The sequence below is a fragment of the Diabrotica undecimpunctata genome, chromosome 8 (genome assembly GCF_040954645.1).
Source record: "Diabrotica undecimpunctata isolate CICGRU chromosome 8, icDiaUnde3, whole genome shotgun sequence".
Classification (NCBI taxonomy): Eukaryota; Metazoa; Arthropoda; class Insecta; order Coleoptera; family Chrysomelidae; genus Diabrotica; species Diabrotica undecimpunctata.
The window spans coordinates 63803531-63829037 of NC_092810.1; the positions used below are offsets into that span (position 1 = coordinate 63803531).

General features: G+C 35.1%; 2 protein-coding genes across 2 annotated transcripts in view; one reads left to right on the forward strand and one right to left on the reverse strand.

Moving 5' to 3' along the window:
* LOC140447632 (cytochrome P450 4d2-like) overlaps positions 1-3998 on the forward strand; it is a 73393-nt gene extending 69395 nt beyond the window's left edge. Inside the window, exon 7 of the mRNA XM_072540391.1 lies at positions 3741-3998. Coding sequence (XP_072396492.1) covers positions 3741-3898 — 158 coding nt within the window. The 3' untranslated portion in view covers positions 3899-3998. The remainder of the gene's footprint in view (positions 1-3740) is intronic.
* LOC140447633 (uncharacterized) overlaps positions 1-25507 on the reverse strand; it is a 453196-nt gene that overhangs the window by 300424 nt on the left and 127265 nt on the right. The window contains exon 3 of the mRNA XM_072540392.1: positions 13264-13318. Coding sequence (XP_072396493.1) covers positions 13264-13270 — 7 coding nt within the window. The 5' untranslated portion in view covers positions 13271-13318. The remainder of the gene's footprint in view (positions 1-13263; positions 13319-25507) is intronic.

The window sequence follows — 25507 nt, forward strand, 5'->3', positions numbered from 1 at the left end:
ATCTGGGTACAGTAAAAAAAAATAAGCGAGAAGTTTCTTTGGAATTCCAGTCTAATAAAAGTAGGGAAATTGGTACAACACTCTATGGTTTCTCCAATGACATAACCTTGATATCATATGTACCGAAAAAAATAGAGCTGTTCTTGTATTATCCCCTATGCATCACAGCAAAGACAATGAATTAGGAAAACCAAAAATAGTTCGATACGATAACAGTACAAAATCGGGAGTTAATGTTTTAGACATGAATTGTGCCAATTATAGTGCAAACCGCCGGACAAGGCGTTAGCTCTTAGCCGTATTTTATACACTTATAAATATAAGTTCAGTCAACAGTTACATCCTTTATCTTTGTTACAAAGATAATAAATTACTTCCACGTTTTAAATTTGTAAAAGATTTGGCCTTTGAACTAATTCAGCCTCATCTAAGGCAAAGACTTGAAACAAATCTTCCCCGAGACCTTAGAAAGCAGATACAGATTTTTTGGGAATAAATCCCGAAGTGCCTGTCGAGAATATCGGCGACAATGTTCCAGATGATAAGCTTCCCAAAAGAAAATTGTGTAGCATTTGTCCATCATCAAAAATGAGGAAGACAAATTTAAATGTGTGCGTTGCTCAAATGCTATTTGTTTGGAGTGTAGTAAAAAGGTTTGCGTTACCTGTCTTCAAAATTAGTAGGTAGCTGTAGTATATTTTTTGTTTTATCTAGAAATATATATATGTTTGTTTACTTAATTACGCCTAATAATGTTGTTTTCTATATTACACATTTTGTTTTATGTAAGTATTATGAATAAGTTTTTTTTGCTCGTTTATACCAATAATCCCTTTAATATTTTGCTTTTCTCTTCAAATGCTACATTTGTTTTTGATTTATTTCAATTTTTACCTATACTGGTCCAATAGACCATATGTTTCTCATTAGCAATAACAGTACTATGTTTCGGGTTAAGGGTTTTAAGGCCCGTCCTCACTTAGTAATATGTTAAAAAAACTTGTTGGCAATATGTTTCTAATAACATGTTGATAATTTTTGTGTTACACGTTGAACATCCTCATTGGGATTGCAAGCAATAAGTATAGTCCATTCTATTTCAACCTGTCCGACAAAAATAATGTAGTTCTCGCGGATGCTGCTTGTGTAGTTTTAGCTTGCGAAGTTTTTAATTATTTAAGTTTTTGAATAAAGAAGCAATAAAACAACCACATACTTATAATTGGATTAAATTTTGTAAGTTCTTACCATAATTCGAACCTTCAAGAGTTGGACGCGGCTTGTTTTTATCTTTTAAAAACATCAAATTATTAAATGCAACTTGCTCACGTAAAAGTCATCATTTCAGTCATCTTTTAATTTTTTTTTGCTGCATCTTTTTGTATTTTCATCGTTGTCGCTATCTGGGTAAATGCGTCGCTCTTAATTTGTCGATTTGTATAATCTTTGGCAATCCCACAACACACAATTGTCTCTAAATAAATCAATTAAATGCATAATTCCTTCTTTTGACAACTCCATTTTTTTCCACAAAACTCAAAAAATATCAAAACAAATTACAAAAAATAGATCCCGTATTCACATACTTTTGGCCTATAATGCAACCGAAGAATAGATTTAAAAATGTAAGGACACAGTACCAATATGTGGCACCAACATGTTGTCAACATCCTTTCATCTTTACCGCTCACCGACGAGTAACAAATAACTTGTTGAAATAACACGCAACATGTTGATTGTTAGTAGAATTTTGGTAACATGTTGAATAACATTGTTGATAACATGTTATGTTACTGAGGACGCGCCTTAAAAAAACCTAGCCATCTCAATAAAATTTTTGATTAAAACTATATACAACTAAATCTGAACATAATGAAAAGTTTACAATACTGCTAAATTAATGTCTACCTAAACAATCGTTCAAAATATCCTCCGTTGTTAATTTGGTAATATCCAAAATGAGGTAAAATGCGTCTATTACATTTCTTCATGTTTCTCTAGAAATTAATATAGATTCGATAATTATTTGTCTTAGCTCTGCAACACTTGCTATTTTAGTTTTATAAAGTCTACTTTTCTCTCCAAAGTATCTCCAATAAAAATAATCTTTAGGATTCAAATCGGGTGTATTTATTTTATTAAGAGCACTTTTTGTGCAGAATGTCCGTTACGCGTGCGAAATCAATTTTAAATAAAATTTGTATCAACTCGACGATAAAAACTCGATATCTGGTAATCAGAGTGTCCTATTGACAAAACAAAATGCGTTTTAAAGGTGAAAAGTGCATCTTTCGTATGCAATTTTTGTATTTTGTCGCAAATGAAATCACTTTCTATAACTATGTTCAATAAATAAACGTTGCGCAATTTTTACCATTGTTTACGATTCTCATAATATCAATAAAATGTATTACTTTAATTGACCAATGGCTGTGAAATTGTCATTGTTAGAGTTTAGTTTTCAAAATTTTTAACATGAAATTTCGATTTTGAGTTTTGGCAATAAATATGAGGGATTTAAATTATGCATTGAATTATGTATTTAAAAATGCTGATTTAAACTTTCACATTACAAACGATTACACGTCAGGGTAAATACTTCACTATGAAGGAATTGGGTAGAATTTGTAGCTGAAATTGTGTAGTTTAGAAAAACGTACTAAAGTAATCGAAAAGCAGTTTTAGATCGTTTGTAAGGTGAAAGTTTAAATTCAGCGTTCTGTACGCATATTTCAAAAGTCTTACATTTGTTGCCAAACATCGAAACCGATATTTTGTGCCATAGGTTTAGAAGATTAGCCTTAAGCAATGGAAATTCCATAGTGAAAAGTTAATGGAAGTCATAAATTTTAATGATCTCATGAGAATCGTAACAAATGGCCCAAATCGCGCAACGTTTATTTATTTTACACTTTTATAGAAATTGACTTCAATTGCGGCAAAATGCAAAAATTTTATAAGAAAGCTGCACTCTTCGCATTTAAAACGCTTTTTGATTTACGTTGATAGCACGCTCTGATCAAAAGATGTCGAATCTTTACCGTCGAGATAATACAAATTTTATTTAAAATTGATTTCGCGCGCGTAGCTGACATTCAAAATCACCGGTCGTTTTAAGCGTTTTCTCTGAGGAAACGGTTCATTTCACACAAAAAATGCTAATAAACATTTTTATCCCAAATTTCCCCCCTATGAGGAGGTGTTTAGAGGGAAAACAAGGTATAGGAGCAGTAAACTTTTTTTGCGTATTTTTGGGGGTCCCAAAATTAACGTTCTTAGCAAAATTCAGTTTGTTCGTATGAATTTTGAAGGTTCAGTGGAATTTTCGTCTCTGACGACTAGAGTAAAAATAAATAAATTTATTTATAACAAAACTACAGAATCCTTGGGATTTGGTAATACGTTATGTAGCTATCTCTATTCAAATTACATCGGATTAAAAAGAAGAAAATTGCTCCATTGTAAGCTGAGAAAATACATTTTTTACGTATAACGATTTTGAACTATAAAATTCAATTTTCTTCAACCTAGTTTTTTTGGTATTTTTCACGCGCAATACTGAATCATTTTGTACCCTGTAATCGTTACAACTCTAAATAATTTTCAGGTTTTTCCCGGCGCCGCTTTTGTTATAAAATTTTTTATCTCGAACCTGTATTATGATCCACTGACACATGACCGAGACCCGTTATTAGTTGGAAATTCGATCGAATCTAATCTAACTTATATTTTTGTTTTAGGTCAAAGATTTGCAGTTTATGAAGTGAAACTCAGCGTAATAAAATTCCTGTTAAAGTTTGAACTAATACAAGATCCTAACTTTATACCTCAACATGGCTTGAGTTCAATTCTCAAATCTAAAAATGGACTTAAAGTTAAGCTAAGACTCAGAAATTAAAACAATATTCAATTTTACGATCTGTCAATCAGCTACACTTTTAGTTATGTACGTTATATTGTATGTGTTTGATTTTAAATTGAAAATTATATGAGTTTAATAGTAGTTTAATTTAGATAAATTAACCATACTAATAGAGACATTTAATTCTAAAATGACCCTTGTATAAACCTAATTACCATTGTTGGAAGAGAATTAAAAATTTAAGGTAAAACACACCACGCATGGTGTATCCTGTATAAATTTTCCTTAAACAGAAGCATGAAAGTTCAAATTCTAGAAAAATACAACTATAAATTTTTCAAAAAAAAACGACCAGTTGAATTGTTGGTGTTTATCTCCAAATGTTTGGAACCAAATAAATTATTTGATGATTAACACTAGATATAAAAACATCAAATCGATAAAGGCATACCACGAAGCAGATGAAGCATCAAATCACAACTCCATTGTTGCTAAAATAAAGATAAAATTAAAGAAATTATAAAAGAAGCAGGGTAAAATTGGAGAAGACCAAGCAGGGTTCACAGTAGGAAAATCATGCCTAGATCATACGTACACATTAGAACAACTGATAGAGAAGAAAATGGCAAAAGGTAGACCGGTCCATCTGACCTTTGTTGATCTAAAGAAAGCATATGACTCAATACCTAGAGTCAAATTATGGGAAGCAATGAATGATCTCGGAATCCGACAAACACTAATAAAAGCAGTTAAAGCACTATACAAAGAAAACAAAGTAGCTATTAAATGTGGAAATAAAGCCTACAATCCATTTAAGACGACAAAAGGACTTCTATAAGGCTGTGCTACGTCCCCTACTCTGTTTAAAATATTCTTGGAAAAGACACTCAAACCATGGAGGAGAAAGTGCGAAGGAATGGGCATACCAGTAAGAGACGAATACCTATACACCTTAAGTTTTGCCGACGATCAAGTAGTCATCGCACAAGATGAAGAAGATCTCAGCTTTATGCTCAGAAAACTAGAAGAAGAATATGAAAGCAACGGAATGGAAATAAACTTAGAGAAAACCGAATACCTAACAACAGAAAACAAGGATATGAGAAACCTAGAGATAGACGAGGGAAGACAAATAAATGGAACAGATAAATTCAAGTATTTAGGAACCATAATATCGAACCAGGGAACAACAGAAGATGATATAAATAACAGACTGAGACAAACAAGAAACTGTATAAGACAACTAAACTCAGTGTTGTGGGATAAGAACATTACGATAAAGACAAAAAAGAGAATATATAATACCCTGACAAGAAGTATCCTGACATATGGGTCCGAAAACTGGACAATAAACAAGAGAAATAGAGGTAGAATAAGAGCAGTAGAAATGGAGTTCCTGAGGAGAAGCTGTAGACTTACAAAAAGAGACAGAATTGAAAACGCAGAGATTAAGCGGAGAATGGGAGTGCAATCAGACATAATCGACTATATAGAGGAGAAGAGACTATCCTGATACGGCCACGTCAGAAGAGCGGACAGAGGACGGTGGATAAATAAAATCACAGAATGGAGCCCGATTGGAAGAAGAAAGAGAAGAAGACCCCGAAGGTCATTCAGAGATGAAATCGACGAGGCTATGGAGAAAAGAACCCTGCGAGATGGAGACTGGAATGACAGGGAAAATTGGAGAAAACGGTTGAGTGAAGGAAGACAGTGAAAACTGTGGAAATCCTTAGTAGTAGTAGTATAAAAGAAGCACAGCTCCGAGAAAATAGATGTAGGAAGTTTAAACAACAACGCCATAAAATAAAAATGAAAATTCCTAGAAAAAAATAGAGAATATACCTGAAAATAACGTCGAAAATATAAATAGAACGTGGATATCTATCAAAGAAGCCTTAGTACCACCATCATTGAAACATCTTAAAGAAAGAAAGAAAGAAAGAAAAAAAGGACTGAAAAATAAAAAGAAAAAAAACTGAAAGGACAAAGAAATATAAAACAGTCACAAAATTCGAGAAAAATATGATACTTTTAATTTATATAGGCGAGTGAAAGAACTAACAAGAGAAACAAAAACCACCCCTTATCTGTTAGACAAGAATAATTCAATCGAAAATGACATCGAACGAAAGATAAAACTAGGAAAGAACTATATTGAAAAATTTTTTGAAGACAACCGAGAAGAAAACGATACGATACTCTAAGCAAACGAAAAAGTACCAGATGTAAAAAGCGGAAATTCAATACGCTTTGAAAAATATTGAAAACGGAAGAGTACCCGGACCTAATAACCTCCCAATAGACATTATATTAAATAAGTAGATGAGAAATATATACACATTAAAAGATTTTTTCAATAGCATTTATAGAACTGGCATAATACCGCAAGCCTGGCTCACATCTACATTTTTAACCATCCCAAAGAAACCAAACACCAAACACTGCAATGAATATCGTACGATAAGATTAATAAGCCATATATGTTAAAACTATTTCTGAAAATCATACACCACTATATGCCAAACTCAACGAAGTCATCGGAGATACCCAATTTGGATTTAGAAAAGGTCTGGGAACAAGAGAATCACTGTTTGCATACACTATATTGACATAACTATGCCTAGATGTTAAGTTGCCTATGTATATTTTATTGATTACAACTAAGCACTCGACAAATTGAGATATAAATTACTTCTTAAACACAGAAACATAGATTCCAAAGACATATGAATAACCACCAACTTTTACTATAACGAAAGAGCTACGTACTCCAGTCGTCATAGACGAAAATGCCACTGAACCTCTTAAAATCATACGAACAAGCTGAATATCTAAGCGTATAAATTTTGGGACCCCAAAAAAGATGAAAAAAAAAATAACTTCTACCCCCGTGCTTCCCCCTAAACCCCACCTTTGTAGTAGAGGTGTGGGGGACGAAAACATCTATTTACCAAAAATCTCTGTACGCCGCAGAAAATAACATTTTAAAGAAATGTAGCTGAGATCATTTTGAACAAAAAAGTTTATTAGCACTTTTTCCTTAGAATGATTCGTTCTCTCAGAAACGACCCTTGAAGTGACCGGCAATTTTAAATGTCAACTAGGCGCTCGAAAATTTTTAAATAGAATTTGTATCAACTCGAGGGTAAAAATTCGATACATTTTGAACAGAGTGTCCTATCGAACAAAATCATAATGCGTTTTAAAAGTAAAGGTATTTAAATCACTGGTCACTTCAAGCGTTTTTTCTGAGAGAACGTTGTTCATTCTACACAAAAAAAGCTAATAAATATTTCTGTTCAAAATTCTCTGAGCTACTTTTTTAAAAAAATTTGTTAAAAACGTTTTTTTCTACGTCATACAGATTCTTGGTAAGTCGTGACAAACTTTTTTGACAGTCAACAACAAAATTGACAATCTTTGACAACTGGACTAACAGTACAAATTGAAGGAAGGTCAAAGATGAAATAGACATAAAAAGAGGGGTTTGGCAAGGTTGTATTCTATCACCAACTCTATTTAGCTATACCCGAACACATTAGAAATGAAACTATTCGTATTTTTAACCCAGTTGTATTAAAGCGTTGCAACGTTTTAGTAAAACTTCAAAAGCGATATGATTATTTCTTTCAGCATCCAAACCATTATAAATATTACACACTTCTTCATGAGTTTTAACATCATCACCATAACCGATCATAATTAATAATTCAGTACGATCTTTTTCACTTAAATGAACCATTTTTAACCAACAACTTTTTTTGTTAATTGATTTGGCAACAGTTACATACTATTATCGTTTATTTCTTACTACATTGTTTTAATACAAAAAAGCATATTTACACAAGCTTAGGTTTTTATTCTCAATAGACTAGTAAATAAATTAATAGGCTCGCATATTATCAGGATGTGAACTGCGAGCATTTTGAAGATTTGAAGTAATTTATTAAATTATTATTCTCATTGGTCTTAGTAAATAAATTTACCTATTCTTTAATTATAGTGATTTATTTCTTGTTTTATCAAATTTCTTCTACCAAACTTAGTATGTATGAATAAAGAATAACAAGTTCTTTAAAAATCTGCATAAATATACAGGGGTAAAGGGGTAGAAGGCGAAAACATGGAGTTGGTTCCAGTTTACTCTACTTAGCCTCTTCTACTCAAATCCGACTCTCACCTTCACGCTGGTGCGAGAAACCAATCTGGAGATCTGGTATCCAAACCCGGGTGGAAAGTTGGGTCGGGAACTGACGAAAGCGGGTGAAATGCTTCTCCAAAAAAGTGGTTGTGCTATGGGCCGGCGTTCCATACATGTAAAAATTTGGAGCCACGAAACAGAAACTATTGTCTAAGAACAGGACGGAGATTCAATTTAAACGATACACGCAACGGAATAAAGATATAGCGACAAGTGTTCTTGGACATATACAAAAATACAACATGAATAGATGCTATAATCTTTTGGTAGAGTAGTGAGAATAGACATGAATACAGACGTGGATTTTTCTTTTCAAAAAGATTAAAATCGGCAGTGATAGATTTCAAGCCAATAAATGAACGAACCCTCTATATTAGACACAAAGGTTGAATCCTACTATATTCTCAATATATGCCCCAACAGAAGATACCAAAGATAGGAAGGACGAATTTTACGAATTATTAGACCAACAGTATAAAGCGGCTCTAAAACATGACGTCAAGATAGTAATTGGGAATTGTATTGCTAAACTAGGTAAGGAAGACTATTTAAAAGAAGTAAGTGGTAAACATAGCCTACATGACACATCATAATGGACCGGCTATACCAATTCGCACTATCTAACATGATTTTAAAATCCACCCAATTTGAAAGAAAGGACATTTACAACGCCACATGGGTTTCAAATGATGGAAGAACACGTAACCAAATAGATCATGTCCTCATTGATGCAAGACACTCTAGTAGCATTATTAATTCGCGAGGTATAAGAGAAGCAGGCAAAGATAGTAATCACTTTTTGGTAAAATCTAAGTTGAGAACATGAATATCAGTACAGAAGTTGAAGCAACACGAACAAAGAGAAAGATCTGACATAGAAGTTCTTCAAATACCAAATACAGAACTATATTGTCAAGTAGCCGTAGGCAACAATTTCTAATTGCTGGGAGAGGAAGAGCATAATGTAGACTTAAAGACAAGCATCGCAGTGAATGGCATCAGTTATAGAACAAGCAACGAAGAAAATTATTGGAAAAAAGAAGATTCGCCCAAAACGGAAATGGTTTGACAAACAATGCGAGGAAATGATGGAAATAAAAACACAAAAGATTGAATATGCTACAAAACCTTATAGATGAGAACAACGCAGATTTTTACAGAAGAAGAACACAGACAAGGCGACTACTGAAAACTAAAAAGAGAAGCTATATAGAACAGCAAATACGAGAAATGGTCATAAGTGACCAGAGGAATCAGCTAAGGAAATTCTTTGAGGAAGTGAAGACAGTCAGACAAGGTAACACTGTCGGGGTAACACAAGCTATGAGAAATGAAGCAGGTGAATTTATTAAATATTGAAATATATGAAAAAGACAGATATTACACTCCATTCTGCAGATGTGGAAATACCAGCACCAATACTTCAGGAAGTAAAGAATGCGATAGCATCTCTGAACGATCATAAAGCGCCAGGAAACGATGGTACAAATGGAGAATTAATAAAAAAAAAGGAAGAAACTTTTTACATCAAAAATTGTATGACATTATTCTAAGAATATTAGAAGCACCAGAAAATGCCTAAGGAATGGAATGGAAGCGATATAATATCCATATAAAGGGTATTTTTTTGAGGTATAGAAATATAAGTTGGTAACACTTTTTAACTGTCGGCCGTTTTGACAGCTGACAAGTGATTTATGTTAAGTTTGATTTTTCATTTCAGCATGAATAGACTGTATAAGTTTATTTTGAAAATTGTGGTTCTGTTCGAAATACGTATCGCGCACTACGTCCATTTTATGGTCAACATAATAGTTCATTAGAGCAAGTAATTCGATTAAACATGGAACGTTTTTGCACCACGTTTACTATGAATGATAATGTGCATCCACAGACACGCCGTACAGTACGGACATGCAAGAATTAAGGTACATCTAGCAAGGCGTTGCCGTTGATTCCGATTTTCATAAGCGAATTTTGTTTAGCGATGAAGTTCACTTTTGGTTGGATGGCTACAATAAACAAAACTGCTCTATTTGGAGTTAAGATAATCCTCAAATGTATATTGAGAACCCATTATATCCAGAAAAACTGACTATTTGGTGTGCTTTATGGTCTGGTGGAATCATTGGACCGTACTTCTTCAAAAACGATGTTGGCTAGAACGTTACAGTCAATGGTGACTGCTATAGAGGCATGATTACTACCTTTTTCATTCCCAATTGAAAAAACATGATGTGCAGGAGCTGTCGTTTCAATAAAATGGCGTAACATGCCACAATTGATTTTTTGAATGAAACGTTTGGTAATCGCATAGTTTCACGTTTCGGACCGTGAATTGGCCTACGATTTAACACTGCTACACTATTTTATGTAGGGATATGTGAAGGTTCCAGTCTACGCCGATAAGAATGAAACGATTTATCACTTGGAGGACAACATTCGACGCATTATTGCCGATATACGGCGATAAATATTGGAAAAAGTGATCGAAAATTTTACCCTTAGATTAGACTACGTCAGAGCCAGCCATGACGGTTATATGGCAGAAATCATATTTAAATTATAATGCCAAAACATTATCTTTCGAATAAAGTCAATTTTATGTCAATTTATAAGAATAATCTTTGTTTGAGTCCATTTTAAAGTTCTATACCTCTAAAAAAACACCCTTTATACAAAAGGATATTCTAGGTAACTACCAATGCGGCTTTCGTGCTGGAAGGTCAACAGTAGATCAAATATTTACGATCCGACAAATACTAGAAAAAACTGGGAATTCAACCGAGATGTACACCAAATTTTCGTAGATTTACAGCAAGCATATGATTCGATAAAAAGAAGCAGACTATGGCTAGCAATGCTACAAATGGGAATACCAAGAAAATTAGTGGGGCTAACTCAAATGTGCGTGACAGACTCATATGTACAGGTAAAGATAGGAAACAGAACATCAATGCCAGAGCTGACTCTGATTTGCGAATCGAGGATCAAAACTATTGTTAACCTTTGCTGATAATCTAGATGCAGTCGCTTATTCTACAAGAGACGTGAGAGAGGTGTTTTTACAACTCGAGGAGGAAACAGTTTGTCTGGGTCTTTGAATAAATGAAGAGAAAACGAAATGCATGCTAGATACCAAAAATCCAAGATCAGGAGTTAGGCTGAACATAACTATTAATGACCACAACTTCGAAGCAGTAAAAAGTTTAAATATCTGGGGACGGTAATCACAGATGACAACCACATAGAAACAGAGGTCTCAGCAAGGATATCTGCGGCGAATAGAACATTATACTCCCTATCATCATTATTAAGATCTAAACTGCTAAAAAGAAAATCTAAGTTAATCTAACTGTACAAGTAAATTATTTGCATAGTTGTTACATATGGAGTGAAATATGGACTTTACATCAGCGGAAAATTAATAAGCTGTTGGTATTAGAAAGGAAGGTTCTCGGACTAATATTTGGACCTCAAAGAGATGAATTGACAGGAGAGTGGAGAAGAAACCGCAATTCCAAATTGGTGACTCTGTATGGTACTGAAAACATCGTCAGACATATAAAAGTTAACCGGATAAGGGCAGGTCATATGGTAAGATTAGATGAAGACAGAGTGCTAAAGACAGTATTTTTTGAGAGACCAGACGGTAGAAGATCAGTAGGCTATCTCAGAAAAAGATGAAAGGATGATGTTGAAGCCGATTTATCTAGGATTGGAGTACATCAAAGGGAAATGGAAGCGCAAGATCGTAGAAGATGGAGAGCTACAGTGGAGTCAAGAAGAAGAAAAATAAACAGGGTCTTCCATTTATATTAAATAAGTTGACTTATACACCGGTACTTCCGGTGAAACCAAAAGTAAAGTAGTAATAAAAAATATGGCATCAGATGTGTATGTGTCATTCTACTTGCATGCAAAGTTTTATGAATATCGTATTTTTCGCCTTAAAGATATTTACTTGGTTCCATAAGTTATCTCAACTCAGTAGATATAATTTCATCCAAAGTTTAAAAAGTATGGAAGAGACTGATTTGCTGCACAAGAAAGGTTACATTATAAAATGACACAAGTAGAGAATAATATCATTGATAACTCATGCAAGTAAGATCCTTTTCCAAATAATATAGGATATGATACATAAAGTTATCACCCAAATTGTTGCTTCCAGGCAAAACAGATTTATAAAGGGAAGAAGAACACGAGAATAAATTCTAAATCTATGACAGCTGATAGAAAAGGTAAGAGAACGATAATATCTAACAATCAATAGAATCTGATCTGGCCAATTATGATTAACAAGAAATTCCAAAGCATCTAATCAAATTGATTCAAAGTATATATGAGCACAAAGAAGCAATCATGAGATTAGAAAACGTCTATCTATGTTTTACGGTGTAAAATCAAAAAACGTACACTATACGTGTTGGTGTCTAACCTACGATGCAGTGTTCGTCGACCAAAGTGAAGAAGGGAATACGTTGATACTTTATACATTTAATAGTCAGTGAAAAACATTGATTAAGAATGTCATCTTAATATGAATACCCAAAGTACTCAAAATAGTGACCGATAATATAAAGTGACCGATATTTTTTATTTGCATTACTAAAGAGAACTGTGAATAAGAAATTGAACGCCATTTCCAGATGGAAAGAACAATCTCATTAGAATAGCGAAAAATACTTCTGAAACTTGGACCACAAGGACCTCAGACGAATTAGAGACGCGGTATTATAGAAGAAAGTTTCGAATATTTTTGAAAGGCAAAATGACAATTTAAAAGGATACTCCGTAGGAGGGAAAGACAAGTAGTTGGCAATCACCAATAGTATGAACTGACACAGTGGAAAACCTATGACAAACGAAGAATTCGAACCTTGGAAAAACCTCTGAATTTATAATCACTATAATCACAATACATATGATAAGATGTACAGAATAGAAGAAGATAACGTTTGTATATAAAAAATGAAGTTGATCGACCATATATTAAATAAACAACAATTCTATACATTGTTGCTAAAATGTTGCAATGAACAGTTGCAGTAAGATAAACAAAAAGTAACAAAAACTTTACCTTCTTGTTAAAAAACATGTTTTTTTTTAAATACATATCTTCCTATTAATACGACAGATAAAAATCGTATGCCAATGCAATATGTAACAGAGTTTAAAATAAATACTGACTTACCTCGCATATATTTAACATTGCCTTCAACGACGTCAAGTGTGACTTGCGATTCTCTCTGAAATAAAATATTATCATGTAAATTATAAAAAATTTAAATCATTAAAACAAATAATAATCAATAATATTTAACAGATGTAATTTTATACAATGTACATGGATCTGTTGCAGTTATTATTAGTACCAAATCTATACTTATTCTAATCTATGAATTCTATCGCAGAAAATATTCAAAAAAATATTAAAAATTATACCTTATATTATCCAGATTTAGCCATACGGCTCACACTCCCTCTAAGGGAAAAATTCACTCATCCCAGATACCTACGGTATCAAAAGGATTGAGCTCTGGTGGGACTCCTTCCGTGTTATCGAGCCCTAGGTTACTTGATTTGCTGGAGTATCTCCCAAAAATTTTTGTACATATCTGGACGTCGCGAGGAGTACAGCTTTCTGCATGGCCTGATTAAGATGTTCATTTAGACCCAGCTGTTTGATGTTCGCTAGGAGGTTTTTGGGAATAACACCAGTAGTAGATAGAATAATAGGTACTGTCTGGGTACTTTCCATTCTCCATTGTCTCCTGATTTGTATTTCTAGATCTCTATACTTGGCGATCTTTTCGTTGTATTTAACACGCAAATTATTGGTGTTTATACATTTTTTATTACATTTTTATTACATATTTAACACGCAAATTATTGGTGTACAGTATAGCTTGTAGTTGTCATTTTCAAGCATTCTGTCAGGGACATATTGATAATAAGGAAGATCGTCGGTTTGGAGAAGTCCCAGTTTGTCAGCTAGTTCTTGGTGGATAATCTTTTCTACTGAGTCATGGCGTTCTTTATAATCAGTTCCGACGAACGCCTGGTTGGATGGTTTCTTGGGCTTGGCATCCATATCGGCATTTGTGATTTTGGACTTGAAGATCTTTAACAATATATTTCAGGTAATTTTTAGTTGGACTAACCTGATCCTGAAAGGCAAGTAGAAAGCCCGCAGTCTCGGAAAACATCTTTCCTAATGTCAACCAATAGTTCGACGCTGTATTGTCGACATATTCTTGGCTGATCTCATTGAGATGTCGCCCATGCAGAGGTTTACTCATCCAGGTGCGCATTTTTTCTTGCTTAGTCAGATGGTTTATGCGCATTTCTTATTCCCTCAGTTTTAGCGGCATTGTATCATTTACTGCGCAAATTGCTCTATGTAAGGTAGATGTCTCAGCCTGCACCTGAAAATAAGTTCTTCAATTAGCAACCTGTTTATCCAATTGCTCACCTATGTCCATAAGTCCTCTTCCCCCTTGATATCGGTATCACGGTAATGTTGTTCTTTCTACTGCACTGCGTGGATGGTGTTTTTGCGCCTTTGTGAGAAGTGTTCTTACTTTCCGCTGAAGACTCTCTATATCCGTTTTTGATCACTTTATAATACCAAATGAGTAGCTCAGCGCGGAACAGGCGTATGTATTTAATGCCTTAAACAAATTTTTACTATTAAGATATGACCGATTCAGTTGTCTTACTCTTCGTACGAACTCGGAAGTTAGTTCGGTTTTCATTAGCTTATGGTCAATTTTTCGCGCTTGCTGTACTCCGAGATATTTGTACATATCATTTTCACCCATTGCCTCGATGTTTTGGCCATCTTGCATATCTAAACCTCCGGGCTGAACCTTTCCTCTGACTATATTTAGTATACGGCACGTGTCTAGTCCAAAATGCATACTAATACCATTTGAATACCTTATATTATTATTATTATTATTATTGCTGACATGAAGTCAGGGGGCTCCTCTTCGATGGCAGATTAGGTGAACTGCGAATCCAAGCTTACTGGAAGCTATTAAACGATGTTAGGAATAACCTTATATTCCGACAATACATCTACAGTTTACCTCTGCAAAACACAATCTTTTGCACTCTAAGGTGAAGGACGGAAGGTGAAACCTCGGATATATGTGTAGGCGAATGATTATATATATATAATATATATATATATATATATATATATATATATATAATATATATATATATATATATATATAGATATATATATATATATATATATATATATATATATATATATAATTAAAACAAGAAAATTGGAATATCTCGGACATATTACACGTGGAGAGAAATACACCTTGCTCCACCTGATTATGCAGGGAAAGATCCAAGAAAAGAGAAGCATAGAGAGGCGTAGAATGTCATGGCTGCGCAACCTGAGAGAGTGGTACGGATGTACATCAAATGAACTTTTCAAAGTAGCCGTCTCAAAAGTACGAATAGCTATGATGATTGCCGACCTCCGCCGCGGAGAGAGGAGAAAAAGAAGATTGCTATCAGTAGATTGTTATAACGTTATTTCTGTATTCCCTACGTCTTTAGTCAGCCGGGTAGATACAAACTCCTACACGAAAAGCCAGTGAATTGCCCTGCTATTTCCCACTTCTCGAGTGGTAGCTACAAAAAGCGTCGAGATAGATGACGACTAGGTATCGGAAGACAAAGAAATTGGCACCGGATACGGCAGTGAGCTATGACTACTTAAACATTAGACACTTAAAAACAAACTAAACACTTAAAAGACTGAGAAAGTAGTCAAATCCACATATATTGAATTCTTGGATATCTAGGAGAAAAAAATAACGAAATATTGGAATTTAAGAAATAATTATAAGGGACGTCAAAAACAAACAGGAAGCATTGAAGTAAAATCCCAAAATAAACCGTGAAATGTAAACCAGGAGTAAAAACAAGACCAAAAAAACAAAAAAAAAAGGGTGGAAGTGAAGCACTAAAAAGCACTAAGCCTAAGAATTTTCCGCCAGATGGATCGCTGTGCAACTTTTTGTATTCGATGCGGGCGGTGTCAGGAAAGTTTGTGAACAAAATTGATGGCGGTAAAATGAAAATTGCATAGAAAACTAGCAAACAACATAAAAAATGAAAAATTTTCAAATCAAAAAATATAGACAGGAATGAGTTCAACTTGGTTACTCGGGGGGTTTTTGAGGCCGCTGAATACGTATATGATAACGACGATGGTCCTCGAGCTAAGTGGAGCCCAGGATGGACCTCGTCTTCTGGAGTATGTTAATTTTATTCTAAATCAGTTGACAGTCGTTTTTCAGGGGGTTTCGAGATCAGTGAACACGAACATAATAATGACGATGATCTTCAAGCTACATAGAGCCGAGTCTCGTGGCCTGGAGTTTTATATTATTTTTATTTGAAATCAGTCAAAAGTCATTACTTAGGGGTTTTTAAGATTCTCGAACACGAATATTACGACGACGATAGTCTCCAAGGTGTCTGATGGACCTCCTTCCCTAGAATTTCATATTAATTTTATTCTAAATCAGTCGACAGTCATTACTCAAGGCTTTTACAGATCTATAAACATGATCATTTCGTCGATAAATGGCCTCAGAATAACTCATGCAACTTTATATAAAACTTTAAAAATTATCCAAAATATTATTTTTTAAATTGGGCGCTTTTAAGCAGTTGGTAGCGCTAATAAAGTGCTAGGTGATACATAATATAATCTCCCCTGTAGTTCTCCCGCCTTTTACTTTCACATGTGCTCTTATATATATTCTCACTATACTCTATTAAGTTACATCGTTTTAGCCAAAAAAACTTCAGGGGACGATGTCCGCGCTGGGCGCCGGATACATTGTAAATCATCGCGGACGTAATATTTGTGTTCAGCAGCCCCAAAAACCCCTAAGTAGTGACTTTTGACTGATTTAGAATAAAAATAACATAAAAATCCAGGAGACGAGGTCCACACTCGGCTCCAGGTAGCTCAATGATCACCGCTGTCATAATATTCGTGTTCATCGCCTCGAAAAACTGATTTCGAATGAAAATATCATAAAACTTCACAAAACGAGGTTTACCTAGGCACCAGGTTGTTTGAGGATCATCGCCGTCATAATATTCGTGTTCAGTGCCTCGAAACCACCAAGTAATGACTTTCGACTTATTTCGAATGAGAATAACTTAAAACACCAGGAGGGATGGTCCACCCTGGGCACCAGGTAGCTCGAGGATATTTTCTTAGTTTCATCTTGCTGCGGAAAATCAGTAGGTTTAGTGCTTCGTTTCCTCGCCTAAAAGCTGTCGAGAATAATGATCTGAAGGACTTATAAAATGACCGATCGAGGTGGGCAGTGAAAATCGGAAGGTGTTAGAGAACTTTGTAAACCTAGAAGTATAGCAATAAGGTACATCACACATTTTTTTTTAAATTCCATAATATATTTCGCTTATTTCTATTTTCTATCGATCTATTAAATTAAAAATACAATTGGTAGGTACACCTACCTACATAATAATTTATTCATTAAAAATAAAAAAATAGGTAGTTATAATAGAAACGTTTTTATTATCTTCTTCTTCTTCAAGTGCCCTGTCCGTTGCGAACGTTGGCTATTAACATGGCAATTCTGATCTTATTTACGGCGCTTCTGAATAGTTCGACCGATGTGAGCCCGAACCATTTCCTCAGATTTTGGAGCCATGAGTGTCTTCTCCTGCCTGGCCCTCGCTTACTGTCTATTTTTCCCTGGACAATCAATTGCAGTAGACGGTACTTATCGTGTCTCAATATGTGGCCTAGATATTCAAGCTTTCTTTGTTTAATTGTATTCACGATTTCTTTCTCCTTTCCGATTCTTTGGATTACCTCTATGTTGGTGACATGTTCGGTCCAGGATATACGAAGAATGCGTCGGTACACCCACATTTCGAATGCTTCTAGTTTTCTCGTGAGCGTCTCCGTCAGCGTCCAGGCCTCCACACCATACAGTAAGATCGGAAAAATGTAGCATTTAACTAGTCGTAGTTTTAGGGGAAGAGACAAATCCCTGCTTATGAGGAGCTTTTTCATATTGCTCTATATCAAAATAAATAATTAAAAAAATATTTAATTATTTTACTTAATTAGAAATTAAAAATGTCTTTTTTTTTCGCATGGTCGTATTAAACACTTATAAATGGATTATAAGGCATTTCACAGTAGTTAATTTATCATTTGATACGTTTTTTGCAAGTTTCTGTTTATGTGATCCACCAATCAATCAGATTTGTTTTGTACATAATGCCTTTAAAATATCTAATCAAAAAATGGTTCAAAAGTTTCTAAATCTGGATTATAACGGGCTTTAAATTGCACCGCATCTTCTTACTGTTTTGGTTAATTTTAGGTAAATAATTTCGACCATCAACCATAAAGGAACTGATGCACCATTCTGCTGAAATCCAATTTTCTTCAGATTGTTAACAACAGTATTCGTAACTACAGTAACTATTTAATATATTATTATTTAATATAAAAAACGGGATTATGACTCAATAATAATTATCTATTCAATTATGAACTTGTAAGAGGCTTTTCCATTTCTTTGTTCCGCATTTATAAGGAAGTAGCATGATTCCAATGTGTTTTAGCTGTCGCAATTAACATTATCGTTTAACATTAACGTAACTTCAACGAAAAAAATATTATTTTACAACTAAGAGTCCATATCTTTATCCAAGATATCCAAGTTCGCCTACGTAGACACTAAGTGGATTGATTAACTTGGTGGTAATGTTGGGAGTCCCAAGCCCGAATAAAGTGGTAAGTTTATCAGATGAGGTCAGTAACCTACTTGTTAAAGTAAACATATCGACCGGAAATGGCAAAAAAGTGGCAAAATAATTCAACAAGAAGATAATTTTAATTGATTAGGAATACTAACACACAACTACGAAAACCCAGAAGCAGGAACGGTAGAACAGATAAGTATAGTAAACGGATTAGCAAGATGTTTTAATAGACCATCTAGAGCAATAAACATGGACAACAGACACAATAAGTGGTACAGCCACATAAGTAGAATTAACCATTGAACAAGTGTAGTAAGGCCAAGAAAAGATGACATGCTAACCTCGATATCTAGTTAATCCTCTTCAAAACGTTTTATAATCTTCCAAACTGTACACTATCTTTTCTTAACGTCTGTTACAATCATCCTCACTTCAAATCACTTAACCTTTTTTTTTGCCGTATTGCCAGATTCCAGTAAGAGCCTAAGAAGGTATCCATTGAATTCTGACAGACAAACTGACAGTGGGGGAAATCTTTATGGACATCTACGTCACGAAATAAGACACCCTGGTATCTTTCAGCCGAGTAGGATACTAGGCCAGAAGGTCCCAGGGTAGTGCCGGATTAACCGTGTTCCGGCTAAAACCTTAACCACCGTTACAGAGAGGTGGTCTTGCCACTCAATAAACAACTATAATAAAAAAACTAAAAGGTTATAAATAACCATACCTATTACCGTAAATCAGAAAATGTTAGACGTTAAGGCATAAACTAATAAATAATATTAACTATAAATTTCAGATCCCTGGCTCAATTTCCGCCTCTGTCCTCCTGCTCCTTTTTCTTTATCACCCCAGAAATCAGACAGTGTACTTCTCTCCATTCTTTCTCTCCTCTCAACATTATGTTTACAATGTTTCTTTCATCCAGCCCGAAAACCATTCGCCTCTCGAATGGTTTTCGATCGCTCTCTCTTTACACAACAAAACGATCGGTATCCCCGCTCCAATGACATATAGAGCCTCATTTGAAACTGTCCTATATACGCTAGATACCCTAAGGAGCATTCGCCTTTGCGAACTCTCCATCAGTTTAGCGTATTTCGTAGTGTTTAGTACACTACACCACACAGGGGCAGCGTAAGTTACCACCGACTGGAAAACTCCATCTAGCACCTTTATTTTGGTGCTTCCTGGGCCTCCAATGTTTGGCATCAGCCGTATCAACGCCTCCAGATTTCGGTTCTCCTTCACTACTGTCTTTTGGATGTGTACTCCGAACCTTAGACAACCTGCACAGTGCAACCTCTACACCTTCCACTATAAAGCAAAGAGGGGATTTTTCCCGGGTCCCTTTGAGAACTAACACCTCAGTTTTCTGAGACGCTAGCTGTAGATCATTTTCTCTGATCCACCTGCTAATGCGACGCAGGGCTGTGTTAGCTGCATTAGCCATGTCCGTTTTCTGACTCGCCTTCGCAACCAGTGCGAGATCATCAGCATAAGCTACAAGAGTGCATCCCTTGGCATCTGTAGCCTGAACACCCCGTCGTACAGGACATTCCACAGGATGGGACCTAATACTGAACCCTGCGGAACATCCTGCGACAAACTGATGATGGTATCTTTTTCTCTTATTGACCTGTCAGTAAAGTATCTGTCAATTACGTTGACCAAGTACTCACTAACGCCCAATTCTCTCAGCCTGGACATGATTTTTCCCATGATGCCGTATTAAAGGCATTCTTGACGTCGAGCAGGATAAGAGCCACCCATCTCTTTGTATCCTGCGTGACTAAAGAGGTTACTTCTGTGACCGCATCTATGGTGGACCTTTTGGCCCTAAAACCATATTGGCGGTCGCTCAGCGCATGCTTTTCTTCTAGCTCTCGCTCAAGGCGGCCTTTTATAAGCTGTTCGAAAAATTTAGCTATCGAACTAAGAAGGCAAATTGGCCGAAATCGTACCTCTTCCTCTTCACCTCTACCTTTCGGTATAAGGACAACCTTAGCTTCTTTCTACATTGTTGGAAACGACTATTGTTCAAGCAGTTTGTTTAGCAATCTCAAAAAAACCTTAATCACTTAACCTAACCTAACCTCTCATCACAATCTTTCTGTCGTTTCTGTCTAGTATGCCATAGCTTATATTAACTACGATAATGTAAAAGCCACTATTGCCAGTTAAGTTCTCATCACGAGGCACAGACAAAATATTACAGATCGATTCGGCAAAAAATTTTCCGAAATATGTAATCATGTCGATCTTAAAACTAATGAAAATAACATAAGAAAGTCTAAGATTAGGCAAATATCCAATGATACAAAAATGAAACATTTAACATGAAAAAAAAACATTTAACAGAATCTTAACTATAGAAAATAAAAAAACATTTCGACCAGGCAAACTGAAAATTTTAAAGGCAATTCAGAGCAACCGACAGGTCCCGAAGGGCGCATAAATGCTATAAATAGCGTAGTCACTTAAGGAAGATCACATCATATGCATAATCAGCATAGATGTATTCGATTGGACAACAATACTCGGAGACATTTGAATCGAAAAACCGAATACAGTATTTCATCGAGAAGGACCAAACTTACTACTGGAATTTGCAGACGATATCGATCTAATAGGAAATACACGATTAAGGATGAAGGAGACTTTCGTGAGGTTCGAGAAGGAAGCAGATAAGATGGGGCTCCAAATCAACGAAAACAAGACGAAATATATGTATATTAGCCGCAATAACCAAAGTAGAGACAGAATCGATCAGAACATCACCATCGATGATTTTAACTTTGATTTGAGCGAGTTAGAGAATTCACGTATCTTGGAACAACAATAACTGAAGACAATAACTGATCACAGGAAATAAACAACAGGATCCAGGCGGCAACAGATGTCTTTTTGCCCTTCAAAACCTTATAAAATTGAAACAACTAACGAGACGTACTAAGATACAGGTCTATAAAACAATCATACGACCCGTTGTGATGTATGGAAGCGAAACGTGGACCATAACAAAGGCAAAATAAGAGAGACTATGTGTTTGGGAAAGAAAAATCCTAAGGAAGATCTTTGGCCCTGTGCTGGATGAAGCATCAGCACAATATAGGATAAGAACTAACAAAGAGTTTAAAGAACTTTACCCAGACGCCAACATCATAAAATAAATAAAGTCCAGAAGACTCCAATGGGCAGGACACCTCAGAAGACATTCTGACGAACGAATAGTAAGACTGGTGTGGGAGGAAGTCCCAACTGGAAGGAGACCACGCGGACGCTCTCGTCTCCGGTGGCGAGATAATATAGCAGGAGACCTAAGCACTATGGGCGTGGAGAATTGAATGGAGGTTGCTCAAGACAGAAAACAGTGGAGGCATGTTGTCGAGTCGGCTAAAACCCACGAAGGGTTGTAACGCCACGGAGTAAAGTAGAATGTATTCGATGGGGGATTTATCATTGAGAATTAAATTACGTCGGATCTATTTCACACAGTTTTTTTCACACAGTAGCCGTACATAGTTTGGTTTTCGGAACGCAGTAGGTACGAGAGAGGCTCTCTTTAGTATACAAGTGTTATTTCAACGATGTAGAGATGTGAATTGCGATATTTATGCATGCTTCATTGATTATCATAAAGCATTTGATACAGTAAAACACGACAAGCTGATGGAGATATTAACAAATATTAGAATAAAAACCTGTGATCTAAGAATTATTAGCAATCTTTACTGGAATCAAACGTCGTCTATTCGTACAAAGGCAGGAGAATCTGACGATATCAAAATCAAACGTGGGATTCGACAAGGATGTATACTATCACATATACTTTGAGGACATCTTTCAAAAAGCAGTAGAAGATGTTGAAGCCAGAATTCGAATTAACGGAGAATGTATCAATAACATTAGATACGCGGATGACTCGGTGGTATTCGCTGACAGTCATGAAGCCCTCTAGGAGTTATTGAATAGAATCACAGAAGTAAGTCAGAGATATGGACTTTCACTGAACATTAAGGAAACAACATGTATGATGATCTCTAAGAAGGAACAGCAAATTGAAAGAATCAGTGTGAATGGTCAACAAATAAAAAGAGTAAAAACATACACCTACCTTGGTACGAACGTCAATGAAAATTACATTCCTTAGAAATAAAATCTAGGATAGAGAAAGCAAGATCTGTATTTCAAAAAATATTTAAGCTATTCAAATGACACGATTTATCAGTATCCATAAAAATCAGGTTACTACGATATTATAATCTTTCCTATACTGTTGTACGGAGTTAAGTCGTGGACTCTCACAGACGCTACCTGTAAAAAAATTCAGGTTTTCGAATTGTGGCTTTATCGTAGAATCCCGAAGATATCCTATACCGACCACGTTACTAACCAGGAAGTTTTATTAAGCATGCAAAAAGAAAAAAAGTTGTTAACCACAATAAAAGCAGCCAAAATTGAATACCTCGGTCACATCATGAGGAACAGCAAAATATATGGTTTTCTGCAATTAATTCTTCAACACAACAACCACAAATCTTCTCAGAGCCGCAATTTGCAAAATACAGATTGTCATGATAGTCGCCAATATCCGAAACGGATAGGCACTACAAGAAGAAAGATCTATTTCCACCCTAGTGTAAGAAACCCAAGACTAATCCAAGACCATATGCCACAGAACACCTTTCTTTAAAGTAATAAGAGATTACAAAAACGCAGACTGTCACCTTTCCAAACTCATTTTAACACTAAATTCTCCACAGTTATGTAACATTGACAGCCAAATTGATACCGGCAGAAGTATCACGGACCTTCATGAATTGATAAATCAAGCCATGGACGCCTCAGTACCCAACATCGAAATAAATTATCTCAGGCCATTATTTCCACATCACACGATAATCAAAATTTATCATAAAAGAAGACGCATATGTCAATTCAAAAAAATATGACGATTCTTTCATCAAGGATGAATACAACCACATATTAACACAGATCAAACTGGAAATAAATAACATCAAAGTCAACAAATGGCGGGAGGTAACTGCTTAAGAAAATGGCAGCGGTGAATTCTGGAGAAAGTTTAAAATCCTAACGAAAAAAAAACAAAAACATCAAACCCTTCTCATCTGTTGGTGAGAAGAGTTTGATGGATGGCTCACGCCTTGAAAAGAAGTCTCCATGAAACTACTGAGAGGCCTCTCCAAGAAATGCTTCCATAAGATCATGCCCCCTAAAAGAGCAAACCACTGGATGTTATCCTATTTAAACGTCATAGGTAAAGTATTCGAGAGGATCTTCAAAGAGAGACTCACGACATTTTACCACAGAAAACAATGGTTATGCTAATCAAACATAAAAGAGCAGTTAAAAATGTAATTTTCATCACAACCAATTGTAGCTTAATCCCATATAAACATTGTATGTAACTTGACATGCCACAGGCAAACAGTTTCAGAACCTAATAATTACTTTGCAATAAAAATAACGCGAAGTGGGATTTCAGCCACTTTCACAGAATGACATATACCTAGCCTAACTTATTGCCTAATTGTTAATTTACGTGTAAAATCTACAACCTGCTTAATTACTACTTTTTTGTTGACTCGAAATTTGATTTTTAGGTGCTATTATGTATTTGTATCAAAATTATATCTATACGTATAAAGTCGGATTATTCTCCTCTGAAATAATAAATTTAAATTTTACTCTAGAAGAATTTCATTGCTTGACAATATATCAGCATGATTCTCTCAAATATAAAACTGTCTACTATACACCCAATTTTGATCAATGCAAAAACCATCAATACGTGTCATTTTGTATTTCCAATCGAGTGGTTTAAATTGATTTTAAGATACGCTTTAAACAAGCGTTACTTTAACTGACACATTGTCCTCCTGGGAATATTTGTGTATTTTTGTTTCTCTGCGTAACTTTACTTCTATCATTGAATTTCTGTATATATTGGTATTTAAACGAGTATATACTCACGTTTATTAAAAAGTATGGTGATAATTTTTCTGTAAAATTTAACAGTAGTGTAGTTTGATATTATACTAAATCCGCAATATACGCTGCTAAATATTGTAACGTTATAAATGTCACATCTTTATTAATTTCCATTTAAATAATTATTTTATTTTAATTTATTAATTCCTTAACCTTCAGTTTCATTTTTACTATTTTTCGACGATTATTATGAGCAAATCGACTAAATAGAGAGGTCAAAACAGCACTACGACAACACCGTAGTGAAAACTGGGAAAACCATATAAGGGACATGGAAGAACAAGGGCCAAATATGCAAAATATTTGGAAACTGCAAAAAATCCTAAGAAGTGACAGAAAACCAATTCCCCCATTACACGGAGAAAATGGCATAGTATACAATACAGAGGAAAAAGCAAAGGTAATGAGGAGTACTCTCAAGAGAGAGTGTACATTAAATTACCACCCAGACGAAGACATCGACTTCATAGAAGAAGTCGAAAGACAAAGAGAAAGACCGGAAAACCCAAACGAAATTATCCCTCCAACATCACCGGAGGAGATAAACGAGCTAATCAAGAACAGCTCGCCAAAAAAGGCTCTCGGTCCAGACCAGATCACGAATAGAGCTCTAAAATACT